We start from the raw sequence: 15690 nt of genomic DNA on the forward strand, positions 1-15690 counted from the left end.
GATTCCTTGGGTTGTAATTTTCCTTCTAATATTCTCTGTAAGGCTGGATTTGTAGCTACGTATTGTTTAAATTTGTTTTTATACTGGAATATTTTGTTTTCTCCATTGATAGTGAACAATAGCTTGGCTGGGTATAGTAGTCTGGGCTTGCATCCATGGTCTCTTAGTTTCTGCAGTACCTCTATCCAGGATCATCTGGCTTTCATGGTTTCCATAGAGAAGTCTGGTGTAAGTCTGATAGGTTTACCTTTATAAGTTACTTGACCTTTTTCCTTTGCATCTCTTAATATCCTTTCTTTAATCTGAATGCTTTGTGTTTTGATTATTATATGGTGAGGGGATGTTTTTTTCTGATCCATTCTATTCGGTGTTCTGTATGCTTCTTGAACCTTCATAGGAATATCGTTCTTTAGGTTGGGAAAGTTTTCTTCTATAATTTTGTTGAATATATTTTCTGGACCTTTGATGTGCAATTCTTCTCCTTCTTCTACCCCTATTATTATTAGATTTTTTTTATTATGCCCCAAATTTCCTGAATGTTTTGTGATGAGAATTTGTTGGATTTGCTGTTTTCTTTGGTCAGAGCGTTTATTTTCTTTATTGTGTCTTCATAAGCTGAGATTCGTTATTCTATCTCTTGTATTCTGTTGGTTATGCTTGTTCCTGAAGTCTCTGTTTGTTTACCTAGATTTTCCATATCCAGCCGGCCCTCAGTTTGTGTTTTATTCATTGCCTCCATTTCAGTTTTCAATTCTTGAACTGATTCCATTACCTGTTTGATGGTTTTTTCTTGGTTTCCCAGGGTATCCTTTACGAATTTACTCATTTCTTCAAACTTTTTCTTACATTTCTCTTCTATTTCTTTAAGTGAGTTATTCATACCCTGTTTAAGAGACTCTATTGTTTTCATAATGACACTGTTTTCCACTTCTTCCAGAATAGGGTGTTCAAGTCCTTCTGTCGTAAGATCACTGGGATCTGGTGTTTTCATGTTGTTTTTCAGATTGTTGGAGGAATTCTTGCCTTGGCACCTGGCCATCTCTTCCTTCAAATGCTCTCCAATGGCTCTTCCTTCCGCTGGGTCTTCTGCTACAGGATTAGTGCCCCTTGCTGGCCAGGAATCACTTTGCCTCCAGTCCTACCTTGCTGCAGGCAGGCTATTAAAACAAAGGAACTCCCTCCTGTTTGCACTCAGTGCCCCATCCTGGTGGCGCCCACACAGGTTGAGTTGAAGGATTTTATGCACCGAAAAAGGGAGAGAGGAAGGGAAGGGGTTCCTGGCTGAAAGAGGGGATGGGGTAGAAGGAGAGAGAGTTTAGCTGGGGGATGCCACCCCTTCGGAATACCCAGGGAGATAAGGATGGCGGGAAAATTGTGTGTTCCCTTACAGGGCTGGTGTGGCAGGTCAGGAGCACACTTACCCCTCCATTGTATCTTCTGCTACAGGATCAGTGCCCCTTGCTGGTGAGAGTTCTCTTCTAATTTGAAGGTCTCCATCAAATTCCTTCCCTCTGAACTTAGGAAATCCCACAGAAGATGGATAAGCCATATTGTAAGATCCAGAGGACCTAGAGGACACTATAACAAGGTTCTCTTTAATCAACTAAGCAATATGAACTCTCAGAGACTAAAACAACATGTGTAGGGCCTACATGGGTCTGTACTAGATTCTCTGAATATATATGATAACTATAAGATTAATACTTTTATGGCATTCTTTACTAGGAGATGAGGTAGGTATCTGACTTGTACCTGCTTTTGAGATTATGTTTCTCCTGTTGGGTTACCATGTTCAACTATAATATGATTTTTTTTGCTTTATCATATATTTTATTTCTTCGCGTTTTGTTGTTAGCTCTTAGAAGCCTGTTATTTTCTAATAAGAGATAGAAATGGAGTAGGACCTGGATGGGAATGGAGGGATAGGTAACAGCTGGGAAGAAGAGAGGAAATGGAAGCTATGATTGGAGTATATTTTATGAGACAATAATATTTTTAATGGAGGGAAAAGTAAAAAAAAAGTCTCTCTCCTCATCAGTTTTGTTATCTTTTTGTGAGGAAGCTGTACAGTATTTACTGTCATTAGGTCACATGTTAGTTTGTTGCAGTTTAAAGCCCTTATCCCTGGTTCATCTATAAGCTTGGCTTAGTTATAGGTAGCCTAAGGAGCATATTCATTTCCTGAATGGCCAGTGCTGTTTTCATTTTATTCCAGATACGAAAGGCAAGAGCTTGAGCGTGAGCCAGGGGCAGCTTGGACAGCTTCAATTTTAGCATGTGAAATGTTCCATTTCACAAACATTTCATTTCTCAACCTACCATAGTTTTACACACTTCTGGTTATACCGTTGTATGTCCCGAATAATGATTGCAAGGGATTGGCTTCCCAAGGGTCCTTTCATTCCTGATTCCTACTCCAACATCCCTAATAGCTTTCTCTGTAAGTAATGTAATTCAGTTATGTTCAGTTGCATGCATGGCCCTGGAGGGAAACCATTTTGCATTGATAAGAGTTTCATAACAATCAGCTTATTTTTACTACAAAAATTACACATGGTTAAACAAAAATAGTTAACCTGGTCTCACCCTTCCCTTACTCTACCTTGGTTTATTCATCCATTTGTTCATTTGTTCCTCCCTTTCTCCCTTCCATTTGTCCTTCCTTTGCTATTTTCTGCCTTGATTAATTTTATCTGACAATTTAATAAACTTATATAACTTCCCATTCTTAAACCTTGTTAACCCTCCATTCCTGTGTGTGCTTTTCCTGTATGCATGTTTTTTCACTTGTTTTTGTAGCCTAATTATGTAAACAAGGACTACCTGTGTGACTGTTGGATGATACCTGTATAACTATTGGATGGTACCTGTCCATTGGAGTCTAGTGGGAGCCCCAGTGGGTATAAAACTCAAGGCAGTCATTCCTACATTCCCTGAATCTATTACTGAGCAATCTTTTAATAAGAAGATTGTTAAGCTAACTTACATAAGACCTCACTTAGAATTGTTAAACATGAAAATGGGGCATCAGATGAAAAACATTTCAGGAAAGACCTAAGAAAGGTGAGAATTTTTGTTGGATCTAGTAAAAGAACAATGCAAAAAGGGAAGAGAGAGCACAGCTTCTTAGCCAAGTGCAGAACAAGAATCCTGTGACCTAATTCTTAGATAGAATCATGGCACAGTGAGGAAAAGAAGGGCATTAGTTAGCAACATTGAAGAAAATAACCATGTGGAGCACTTTCCAAAATAAGTACATTGTAGACCATCATGTGATTTGGGGAGAGTTTATTGAAATGAGGTAAGAATCACTGAAAGGCCTTAAACAGAAATAATATGATGTGAATTACATTAAGACAGATTTTTACCAAAATGTAAACAGGGTTTCTCTCTTACATGTCAGTTCCCACATGGTTATTCTGAGGCTCAATATTAATTGCACACTTTTTGTCCTATTAGCTCAGGCTTATTATTTACTAGATCTTACAGCTTAAATTAACCAATTTATATAACTCTATGTTTTACCACAAGGCTCATGGCTTGTTGTCTCACATCTTGCTTCTTCAGTGACTTTTGGCATCTCCCTAACTCCGCTCCTTTTTCCCTGTTTCTCTGTTTGAATTTCCTACCTGACTCAATTCTGTCTGACTATTGTTCAAATCAGTTTCTTTATCAACCAATGATAATAAAACATTCACAGCATACAGAGGGGTACCCCACATCACCATAGTCCTAAGAAGAGCTGGAGGAGATCAGAAGCAGAAGTTGGGAGGCTATGAATCTTTTGTAACATTCAGAAGAAATGGGGTAATAAGATGGTGATTTTGGCAATTGGCTCCATATAAGTACATTGAGTCAAGCATACAAGAGCTTTTAAAGGAATCTCTGATTTTAATGTTCTAAAATCAGAAGAATATCCTACTTTTTTATGTCAATTTTAATAACTTTGTTTGGGCCTAAGTGTAATTATAATAGGTAACATAACATGGCTAGATATTTATGTAATTTTTTCTTGCCATTATATGGCCAATGTCACTGTGATTATAAACACAAAATATGTAAAAGTTAATTTCTCTTGTAATTGAATCAATGATATCCTTCTAGGAACTTGGAGTCAGAACCTTCTAATTCTTCAATAGCGTCTTGTTATTTATAAAGTTATACTGGCATGTCATTGGGCAATGTTTTAATACATGAAGAAACTAAAGCCATATTCGGTATACAGATAAAATTTTTAAATTGCAAAGTCAGAAAAACTCATAACAAAACATTTTTATTTTTTAAGGGCAGTGTGCACAGTTTATTGATAGGAGTGATAGTATCTCACTATGCCAGGGAGGGGTTCTGAAAATGAGTTTCTCATAATATTTTTATTATAGTCTCAAGCTTTTAAAACTTCTACATCATTATTTTGTATTTGTTTGTCTTTGATATTTATAAATTGATTGGTTGTGTGGTTGGTTGTTTGATCGACTGTACTGTTTTGAGAAAAGAGCACAGTATGTTGCCAAGGGCAGACTTGAACTCATAATCCTCCTATTCCAAGACTCAGTGTTAGGATTACAGGTCAGTTCTACCTCTCTTGACTTATAATAATTTAATCAGAATAGAAGGAAAATTTGATATATTCTTTACATAGCTTATTTATAAAGAACCAAATCTTCCTTCTTTCTTCTCCCTGCCTTGTGTATTTGACCTTTTATTTATTAGGTCTCAGACTTTGTCCACTTTCTGACTTCACATGAGCTACTTTTTGCTGTTTCTTTTCCTGGCCCTGGTAGAATTCAGCAGTCCTTTTAATATTCATAGTTTTGGTTTCTGTTTCAGATCTTGTTCTTCTTGTTCCTTTTTACGTTACAAAAATTATTCTTGACTCAAAACTCTCCACTCCATAGCCTGTGTGCCTTCTCTTCTGTCATTGTTTTACCTCACTTCCCCTAACCCCAGCCCCAGGCTCTGACTGAATTCCTGCCTGAACCTTCCACTGTGGACAGACTCCTCAGAGGATAGACTACCTGCTCCTGTTTGTTTGGTTTGCTATAAAACCAAGTATCTGAGGTATCTCTTACACTGACTTCTGGGCATATTTGTCTTTCTACCATTTATGCCACGTTTCCTAAATGGTATGACCTTCTCCATACGGCTCAAAGTTAAACAGTTTAAAGAAAAATTTCTGAATATGAATAAGTCTTCTGGTCAGCCATGAATTTCTTTCGGATGTTTTCTACTAAAGGATTTAGTATAATCCTCTTTTCTCTTCCTGAAGGGGGTGCCTGCATTTTACTTGCTATTCTGTTTCTCTCTTGTCTCTTCCCTACTCCTGTTTTTTAAAGCTTTATAAATATTATTTTATATAAAGAAATGACCATTTTTATTTAGTTTATTCTTTTGGCTCTAAGAAGATGTCATGCTGCTTTTCTCTGCTCTGTGCTGTAGGTAAGATTGATGTCTGTAGTTGCTATGGGTAGTCAGCAGGTCCTGGTGAGAATAGTGCAGCTGAGCTGAGGTGGATTCCTGTTGTAGCCTGTCTGCCTCAGGGTACAATACATATTTCAATAATCAGCATGAATATATTGGGGCAGTGAAAGGAGAAGGTAGTAGCACGTGGTTTATAAATTATATACTCAGCTGGTGCCTGGGTAGAAATCTGAAAGAAGGCTACATTTTTTTAAAAAAAATGATCTTAAGTGGCTGGTTGGTATGAAATTAAATGGCTTGTTTATCCACATTTTCTGTTTTCCTCATAATCTATCTATATAATTTCCCAACCTCATTAAGATGAAGTTATCATGCTAAATGATAATGCATTATACAGGGAAAAGAAGAGGAAGAAAAAGATGAAAAGCTAAGTTCAGGTTAGTAAAAGCAACAACGGAAGTAAAATTATGAAACCCATGGTCTGGACTGTCAGGTTACAGTTTACAGACCCCAGACTGCTCTTCTACCTTATCACAGCACTCCCCTTAAGTGCTGATCCTCCAAGATCTTACTCTTTTATTTTTTAAATTGTTACTTAATTCTCCCAGCACCCCTTCTCCCCCTTTCCCTCCCTCCCTCTCTTCTTCCTTCTCTTCTTTCTTTCTTCCCCTTGTTCTCCTTTCCTCTCTTTCCCCTTATTTTTAAGATAATGAATGAATATAATTTTTAATAATATCTTAAAAAGGCAACAGGTATGGAGAGAGAGAGAGAGACAGAGAGAGAGACAGAGAGACAGAGAGAGACAGAGAAAAGGGAATGGAAAGGCTGAGGGAACTACCATCTCAGATGATTGGGTATGTTTGGAGTGTCGAACCTGTACACTAAGGATGCAGAAGAGTGCTTTACAAAACTGCAGGGCAAATGGGAGGAATGCACACTTAGTGAGATATCAGCCAAATTCACTTGGAGTATGAAATCATTAGACCCTTGGGGTCATGAATGTGTTTTTATTTTCATCATATTATTCATTTTCTATTACATAAAGATTTATAAGTATGTTTGACCACTCTCCATGGCAGGTAATTGGTAAGTAACACGATCTGTTTGATATCTGGTTTTCTTTCTGGCCTTCATCAACAAGATAAGTAGGGCAAAGTTTTAGACCAAAGACTAGTGTCTCTTTCCATCTATCCCCACATAGATTTTTCTTCTCTCTCACTTCATCATGCTTTCCTTTATCCTTTTCTTATAGAGTCTGTGCCTTTTTTGAAAAGTCATCTTAGAAGCCTTCAGACATATACAACACATACATATAAAATTATGAAGCAAACATGCCTCCTCAATTTGTTTTAGGCAGGGCTGAGTTGAACGAATTGACCTCTCAGGTCTCTTCCAACTCTAAATTTATGTTGTTGTCACCAGAGAGAGATAAAAGAAATCTATGAAGCTATAGGCTAAGAAACAAATGTAGGTTTGATACAGGTGTATTCCTTCTTGGGGGCAGACTGCTAGATACTGTAGGCTGCTGTGGGTTCCCGTGGGTACACAGAGATGAAGCCAAAGACATTGTTAAAAATACAAAATTTCAGTTAAAACACTATTTTATTTTTAAGAGCAATATAAACAGAAACAAAGGATTTTAAATATATGTTTTGAGTCATTTGTATACAATAGGAAAGTAAGATTAACCTAATAGATGTAGCTAATTTTATGAAACTAATTGATATTTTATACAATATAATTTAGTGTAATTATTATTTTCTTTTTATAGGAAATATTAAAATATTTATTTTAAAAATTTTTGGTAATTTTTATAATTTTTACACCTTCTAAATAATTATTAGTTTTACCTATTTGTTGAACTTTTAGTGTAAATAGACTCACATATTGGGTCCTGATTATGATTTTTCCTCCCACTACTCCTCCCAGTTCCTCTACAATTACCCTTCCATCTGTATGCATCATTCATTAAAAACAAACATGATTTTAAGGAATAATCATATAATAAAATAAGATAGAACAAGGACAGGAACATCGTAATACTACAAAACAAAGGGAAGGAAAACAAAGAGAAGACAAAAGAAACAGAGACCCACTTATTTGCACTGTCAAGAATTCCATAAAAATACTAAACCGGTAGCCAATATATATACACAAAAGACCTGTAGAATAAAGATAGAGGAAGAAATTTAAATGAAAATACAAACATTAACAATATAAATAGAAAAAAGAAAGTAAAAGACCTGTTATGACCTAATGAGAAAAGGTACCAATTCCAAAGATGCCCCTGAGTTCATTCCTTGTTGGCCATCGACTGCTGGAAAAAAGCCTATCTTTAAGAGTAATTTATTACCCAGAGAGACACTCTTAGAGAAAATGAAGTTTTCATCTGCAAGTGTATCAACTGATGATTTCTTCTGAGTTCAGGGTGAAGGCATGTGTCCACATCTCCTTTCACCTCTAGGACCCCATCTGCTGCCGACAGCTGTAAGTCCTGTGCATGCTGCCTCAGTATCTATGAGTTCATATTAGCTTTGATCATGTTGATTTAAATGGTTTTGTTTTCTTGGTGTCCTCCATTTCCTCTGGCTCTTACACTCCTTCCTCCACCTCTTCTATGGATTTCCCTGAGCTTTGGGAGAGGGATTTAATGGATACATCCCATTTAGGGCTGAGTGTTGCAGGGTTTCTCACTCTTAGTATAATGTCTAGCTGTGAGTCTTTGTGTTTGTTTCCACCATATTGCAGGAAGAAGCTTCCCTGATGATGTCCGAGCAAGGCATTGATCCATGAGGATAGCAGAATATCATTAGGAGTCACTTTATTGCCATAAGCTTTTGTGGAACAGATATTGGTTTTATCCAACTTCCCTCGGTTATCTAGTCACAGGATCTTGGTTAACCATGCAGTGTCAGCGATGGGTTTCACCTCATGCAGTGGGTATGGGTTGGTTACTCCCATGAGCTTCGTGCTACCATTGCAGTAGCATATCTTATAGGCAGGACACCATTGCAGAACAAAGGCTTTAAGACTTGGTTTGGTATTTACATTTCTTCTTTAATAGCATGCAGATAAATTTCTGGTACTAAAACACTAGCCCATAAGTGTGAAGATTATGTATAACTATCAGCTTAACTTCTTAATGTTCCATGAATTGAGTAGATGTTGTCTCCAGTCAATGGGGATTTTCTGTCTTTTTGTGGAGAAAAAAAGTTATAGTCTTAGCAAAAGCCTGAATTATTTGGGATTTCTTAGGAGATTCCTTGGTTAATATTTCAATTAGATTTAACTCAATCCAGGTATTGGAGGCATCATTTGATGACAAGAGATGGTCAGTTAGGGCTCTTTCTCTTCTATAGTTTGGCAATTTTATTTATATTGTCTTCCTACATATAAATATATATTTTAGGAAGGTTCTACTGTATTAGGTTCCTATACTACTCTACAGATGTCCTATCATTTTGTCTCTTTCCGTATTCACTGTTATTTTCCTATTCTCTTCCTCTCACTCTACTTGAGCCTTCTATTCCTGACATCTATAAATATGTACATATTCTATTTACTATTCCTAGGGAAATATCTTTCTGTTCCCACCTAGTTCTTACTGTATATATAACCTCTATGGTATTAGGTTCTGTAGTTTAGTTCTCATGGACTAAATAGCTTAAATCCAAATATAAGAAAATATGCTATATTTTTCTTTCTTGATCTGGGTTACCACACTTAAAATGACTTTTTTTGTAGTTAGTGTGAGTTTCATGATTTTACTTTTAATAGCCGAGTAATGTTCTACCTTGTAAGTGAACCACATTTCCATATTTAAGGGACATCCAGATTGCTTCCATTTTCTGGAAATTATGAGTAGAACAACAATGGACATTTGTGAGTGTCTTTGTGATAGGATGATGCAACCTTTGAGCATATGCCTAAGAATGATATAGTTGGATGGATATGGATCGAATCTCAGTTTGTTTATAAACTGCCACAGTGATTTCTAAAATAGTTATAAAATTTTGCTCTCCCACTGGAAACAAATGAATGTCCTCGCTATTTCATGTACTTGTCAGCATCAACTGTCACTTGTGTGATTGATCTTTGATATCTGATAATTTTAAGAGGGAATCTCAGAGTAGTTTTGATTTGCATTTCATTGATAACTAAGAGTGTTAGACATTTCTTAGTTTCTCAACCATTTGAATGAATTCTCTGTTTTAATTTGTACGCCATTTTTTAGAAATTGGATTGTTTTCTTGATGTTTAATTATTTTAGCTTTTGAATTATTTTGGATATTATCTCTATCAGATATGTAGGTGATAAAAATGCTTTTCTACTCTATACACTGCTGCTCGTCCAAATACCAGTGTCGTTTGCCTTTGAAGCTTTTCTTGTTTTGATGGGTCTTTATGTGATTTGTGTGTTGTGGTAGCTGTGACCTTGTAAAATGAGTTGGGATAAATGTTCCTTATGTTCCTATAGTTTGGAGTAATTTATGGGAGTTTTGTCATTAACTCTTCTTTGAAAGTCTGGTTGCATTCTAAGCTAAAACCTTCTGGCCCTGGGATTTTTTTTGGTTGGAAGACTTAAGACTGTTTCTATTTCACTAGGTATTTTAGGTCTGTTAAAGTTGCATGTCTCATCTTGATTTAACTTTGGAAAGTGATGTTTATTGAGAAAATATTCTATTTCTTTTAGATTTTCCAATTTTGTGGAAAATATGATTCTCTGAATTTCCTTGGTTTCTGTTATGTTCTCCCTTGAACTCTAATTTGTTAATTTTATAGCTCTTTAATTTGGGGATTGATTTATCAACTTCTTGATTTTCTCCAAGAAATAACTCTTTTTTATGGATCTTTTTTGTATTTATTTTTATTTCTATTTTATTGTTTCAGCCTTGAGTTTGAATATTTTTACCCTTCTACTCCTTTTGGGTATGATTTCCTTTTGTTCTACTGCTTTTAATTATGCTATTAAGTTATTAGAATGAGATTTCTCCATTATTTTTAATGTAGGAACTTAGTGCTGTGAATTTGTCTTCTAAAAATTTCTTCACAGTGTCTCATAAATTTGGGTATTCATTTTTCATTCAATTGTCAAAATACTTTAATTCCTTTCATAATTACTGTCTTAACCCAATTGTGAATCAGTAGGAAGTTGTTCAGTAGTCGCAAATTATAATGAATAGATTGGAGATAAAAAAAGAAAGAGTTCTAAATTCTGACAGATCCTTTGAATCAATAGAGGTTGAATGTAAATTAGATTTATAGCTTGCTTTTTAAAACCAATGTGAAGTATTTATAAATTCCTTTATCATTGATGTGTGTATAGTCCTGTCTAAAGTTTTCTGAAGTGTAAGCTTCCTGCTGAATCCAAATTGTCCAAATGCTTCCTGTGTTGAAATATCTTCTTTCTGGTTCACACAACTGCTTATTTTACAAACTGTTTTGAAATTGCTTACCTGTGGTTCTCTTGGCTACCCTGGCAAGCAGCAATGCATGCCTTGCCAAACAAAGTGAGATTGAAGACTGATTCATGTACATTTTTAAAAATGAATTCATGCTTTTTGAGTCTTTTTAAAATGTCCATTTCTTAATTGGTTTATTGAAGTGGTAAACTGAAAGTAAGCAAAGCATACATTGACTTTTAAAAATAATATTAATTACAACCATCTAAATCATATCACAAAATATCATATGTATAAGAGAAATTAGTTATTTATAAATAATAATATCAAACATATTCACAATTAATTACATTTATTTTTACTTTAGTAAAATAATAGATACAATGTTATTTTTTAAACATAACATGTATAGTTATAAAGCTAAATAAATTGCCAGTAGTCTGAAAATGTTTCTATGTCTTCACAATTGAAGTGAATATGTAAAATCATGAGGAGTTTAATCATTGCAAATTGACTCTACATTGTCTATTTTCTAAAGTTCTGTGAGCCTCAATCTACTGTGAAAGGATATTCTCATAAGTCTGGTTCATAAAGTCAGTCATATGAGTTATTTCTAGACTGATGTTTCAACAATTAGAACTTTCTATATAGAGAAAATTGTTGTATAGAACAAGTGTCCACAGTATGGTCCTCAGCATCAGTGATCAGTGTAACTCAAGAGCATATGCAGGGTTTTCTTGAGGAAAATCACCAGTATTTACATCATAGTTCCTACCAGAAACAGAAAGAGAAGCAAGAAAGAGGTTGAAAGTAATCTACTCGTTGTCAAGGAACTCACTGATGAATGCCTACAGTGTACTTTTACAGCCTGTGTTCCCACCCAGGTATGCAGACAGCAGCACATTTGCTGGACCAACTGCAAAACCAGCATTCTATCTTTTAGCAGTTCTGAGAATCAGAATTCAAGACATGTAAGGAATATAAAATCACAAAATTAGCCATGAAAAATTATTGGAAACAGCAAATTAGTAGCAGAAATTAGGTTTCCACTTTTGGTTTTTGACTGCTGATAGGAGCTGCAAGTTTAGTAAAGATAAACATATGCTGGAGTATGTTGCACACCAGGAATTACATTTTGTCTTGCCTCCTGTACCAGTAAACTTGGGGAAGATAGCTAGGATTGATAATTTTAAGTTGTTTACAGCCCAGTGTCAGCTTCTATTATTTTATTCCTGAAAATGTGTAAAATATTTTATTTTATTCCTAAATGAATATTTTATTCCCAAAACTGTGTATCAAAATATTATAATTCTGGAATGAATCTGAGTCAAATTATATGACATTCTACAAAATTAGTATCTTTCAGTTCTGTTTGAAATGTATATTCCTTAAGCTTATTTAATATGACTGTGCTCATAAGAGTGGAACCCAATTTTATTCTTTCAAAGTTTTTTTTTAACTTCATTAGGAATTTATGGGAAATGGCATATTAACAGTTCCACAAACTCTTTAAGGAGAAGGGGAGAAATCACATTAAAACAATTTGAAATCACTGTGGATAGCGTTCTTTTTGTCATATCGTGAAAAGAAGAAGGATTCCTATAGGAGACTTTACTCAGAGAAAATGGAATCACCCAGCAGTAGTTGGTACCTCCATCTGATAGAAGAGGCCTTAGTACACAAACTTCTTTTTATTTTCCTTTTAAGAATGTTATCATTTGCTCCAGAAACCTCATGACCCATTACATGAAAATCCACTTTTAATATTTCCTGATGTAGAAGCTCACTTAATACTTTTCTTCCCTGCTTTTCGCCAAATTTCTGAATCCAGACAGACTTCCCACATTTTCAGTGTGTATCACCCATGTTTGCTTGTCTTTAGAGCTGCTATGTACAATGCTTCGGTGTTACTCCATAGTAACGGGTGTGGCTGTTCATGTGACTTACAAAGCTACAGCAAACTGTCTGAAAACAAGTGCTGAATTCTACTAGGTAACTTTGAAATCTAGTAAAATGTAATGAATGAATTTATCAATGAATGACTTAATTGGTATTGGCATTTTCTATTTCCAATAATAGGAAATGGTAGGTAATGAGCATTGTGAGGACAGGAATTACATCCTTTTTTCAGCGAGTCTATTAGTACAGAATGTTGAACAGAGTAGGAACTGAAATATTTTGGGACTTAAGAGTTTAAATATTTTCACAAATAGTAAGTTGATATTATATTATTGCTATTTGGTGAAGGTAGAAGACATTCTACTACAATTTACTGCCTGTGAAAACATCCCATTACTAATGCTTTAGTAAAGATTTTGTGGATTCTATGTCATTATAAAGTTAATAATTTTGGCTTGTCTTTCTCAATAAATGTATATATATACATATGTATATATTTGTATATAGATATATTTACACTTGGACTTATCTAAATACTGCATAAAATAAATTGATGCAGATAATGTGACAGTGTAGGTATAGACATGTGTAATTCAGCAAGAATTATTAATCTCTGTCTCTCTCCCTCTCTCTTTCTCTCTCCCTCCCCTCACACACACACAAACACACAATACACTTTCTACCATGTTGTTAAACACAGTTAAAAATCTGGTTTTTTTTTCTGTTTTCACTGTGAGCATTTCACCTCAGCAGAATAGTGATAAAGTTTTTCCATCTGTATTTTGAGCACAGCCATGGTGTCTGTTCTGAGACCAAATGTTTGAAACAGCTCTGAAGGTTGTCTCTGACCAGGTTCCTTTTTTTCACTCTGACAGCTATGCTCAACGTGTGGTTGGAAACGGGATGAAAGCCCAGTCTGGAAACCCTGAAGTCAGAGTCAGAGGAACTGACCCTGTGATAAACCAGATCATTGATAAACTGAAGCATGTTATCCAGGTAAGTGCTGGCTTGATTTTTGAGTATATTCAACTGTAAAGGCAGTGCGATTGCTTTTAACCTATTTGATAATTTTACTAATTGTATCTAATATCCTATTGACCTTTGGAAAAAATTATTTTTATCTGGAGTCCCAGAAATACTATGTTGAACCATCATCATTTAAAGTCAATTCCAATGGTCTGGTGGAAAATCAGTGTCTGTGAAAAACAAGCCTTTGCTTTTAGCATTTCAACTATGAACCTCTTAGGGTATAATCATCTTCGGTAAAGAATCTATAAGCCTAAGAACTTATGACTATGAAAAGAAACCATATCAGTCACAAAAGCCAGAATTGCCTTTCATATAACTATATGAACTTTATCAAGAAAGTGGCACTATTAAAATAACATTAGTAAATAATCTGCATTCCTGGTATTTATTTCACATTTTAGATATTATGTGTGTAATTTTCCTAGTGGGTATTCACTAAATATTTCTTTTATGTCATGTGCATTGTTGTTTTAATACATAATATATGAACCATTTCATATAATTATCCAAAAAATACTTTATTGAAGCTGTTTATTAATTGTAATAATACATTACATTTTATAAATATCACCTCAATCCCACATTTAGTACTATTTGGTGTAGGAAGGACTATTTCTTAAGTTGTTAGTCATTATGTAATAATTTATGTGTTAGTCATCTTTATTCATCTTCATTTTAATCAAAGCTTGGTGTAGATAGTTGATTATTTTAAGTATGATACTGCAGAAAACCTAAATAGTTCTGAATTTTATTTGCATGTTAGTTCTGTCAGAATCACTTGTATGATTGTCATCATTTTAGTTTATTTAGAGACAATCATTTGAACTCAGTTAATGAAACCCTAAATCCCGGTAGAGCGTCTGTAAGGAGACACAGACATGAGTATACGAAGCGATAGATTTCTTTGGGGAAGAAGTGACATTGCTTATCATGTTGCACACACTGTGACCTCAGAAATCCTTTTAGGTGGCAGAACCAGAGGTGAGTTCTGTTCAGAAAAGCATATTAAAGAAGAATAGTATGAGGACTAACAGAGAGCACAGACATGCACATCCCTCTAGCAGGTAAAGAGAAACTAACTTCCTTCAAGACACACCTCCACTGTGAAACAGCTCTGCTCTGCTGCCATCAAGGCAAATGTGGAGTGTGCCTGGGACAGAAATCTGTAAGGCTGTGTCAGGTGCTAAAGACACAGGGAAGAAGGCAGAAAAGTTGGGCACCTAGGCAGGGTAGTCTAGGCCACCTGGAGGTCTGTTGCCCTAGACACAGTGGTTCTCTGACCACCAGTTACTGTACCTCGCACACCCACTAGAAATTCATTCTGCCAAATTTCCTTTTGATTGGATTTGTTTTCCTCCACAGCAACAAGAAGAACATTGCAACTGACATTGATCTGGATAATGATAGCCTAATGAGGCTTTAAGAAAACCTAGGATATTGTTTTGCTTCCTAAGTTTCTGTTGGCTCAAAGTCACTGTATTAGCAACTACATACACAGGCCAAGTAGACTTTCACTATATGCTTCTCTACATTTCTTTCTGAGCTGGAGGTTCCCCAAGGAAAAGACTATGGAGTAAGGATTTGTGGTTGAGTGTTCTGGCAATCAATTTAGGGTGCAGGAGACTAAGATTACGTAAACAAATGAACAGAACTATACTGTAGCAGTTCTAGTTCAAGACAGAAGTTACCACTTTTACTTAACAATAATTCAGGTTTAGAGGACCAATGCAGGTTTTCTTTTTCAGGGAATCTGATATGCCTATCTTTATATCCAGTATGCACCACACATTGCATGATAATGTTGGGGTAAGGATGGGCTATTCCAACTGAGCTGCAAGTCAACGGCAACCAAGACAAGACAAAACCCACAGCTTTCAGAGAAATTACCTTTTTAAAAGTGACACCTCATAATAATATGTAGTATGTGACTGGTTTGTATGAA

At 35.3% G+C, this 15690-nt stretch overlaps 1 protein-coding gene across 2 annotated transcripts in view; it reads left to right on the forward strand.

Annotated features, from left to right (window-relative positions):
* The window catches only part of Gpc5 (glypican 5), a 1239739-nt gene that overhangs the window by 396475 nt on the left and 827574 nt on the right, over nt 1-15690 (forward strand). For both annotated transcript variants that reach the window (XM_085698195.2, XM_085698197.2), the window contains exon 6: nt 13595-13715. In XM_085698195.2, the coding sequence (XP_085554321.2) occupies nt 13595-13715 (121 nt within the window). The remainder of the gene's footprint in view (nt 1-13594; nt 13716-15690) is intronic.

Source organism: Myodes glareolus, chromosome 12, assembly GCF_982192425.1.
Source record: "Myodes glareolus chromosome 12, mMyoGla1.1, whole genome shotgun sequence".
NCBI classification, from domain to species: Eukaryota; Metazoa; Chordata; class Mammalia; order Rodentia; family Cricetidae; genus Myodes; species Myodes glareolus.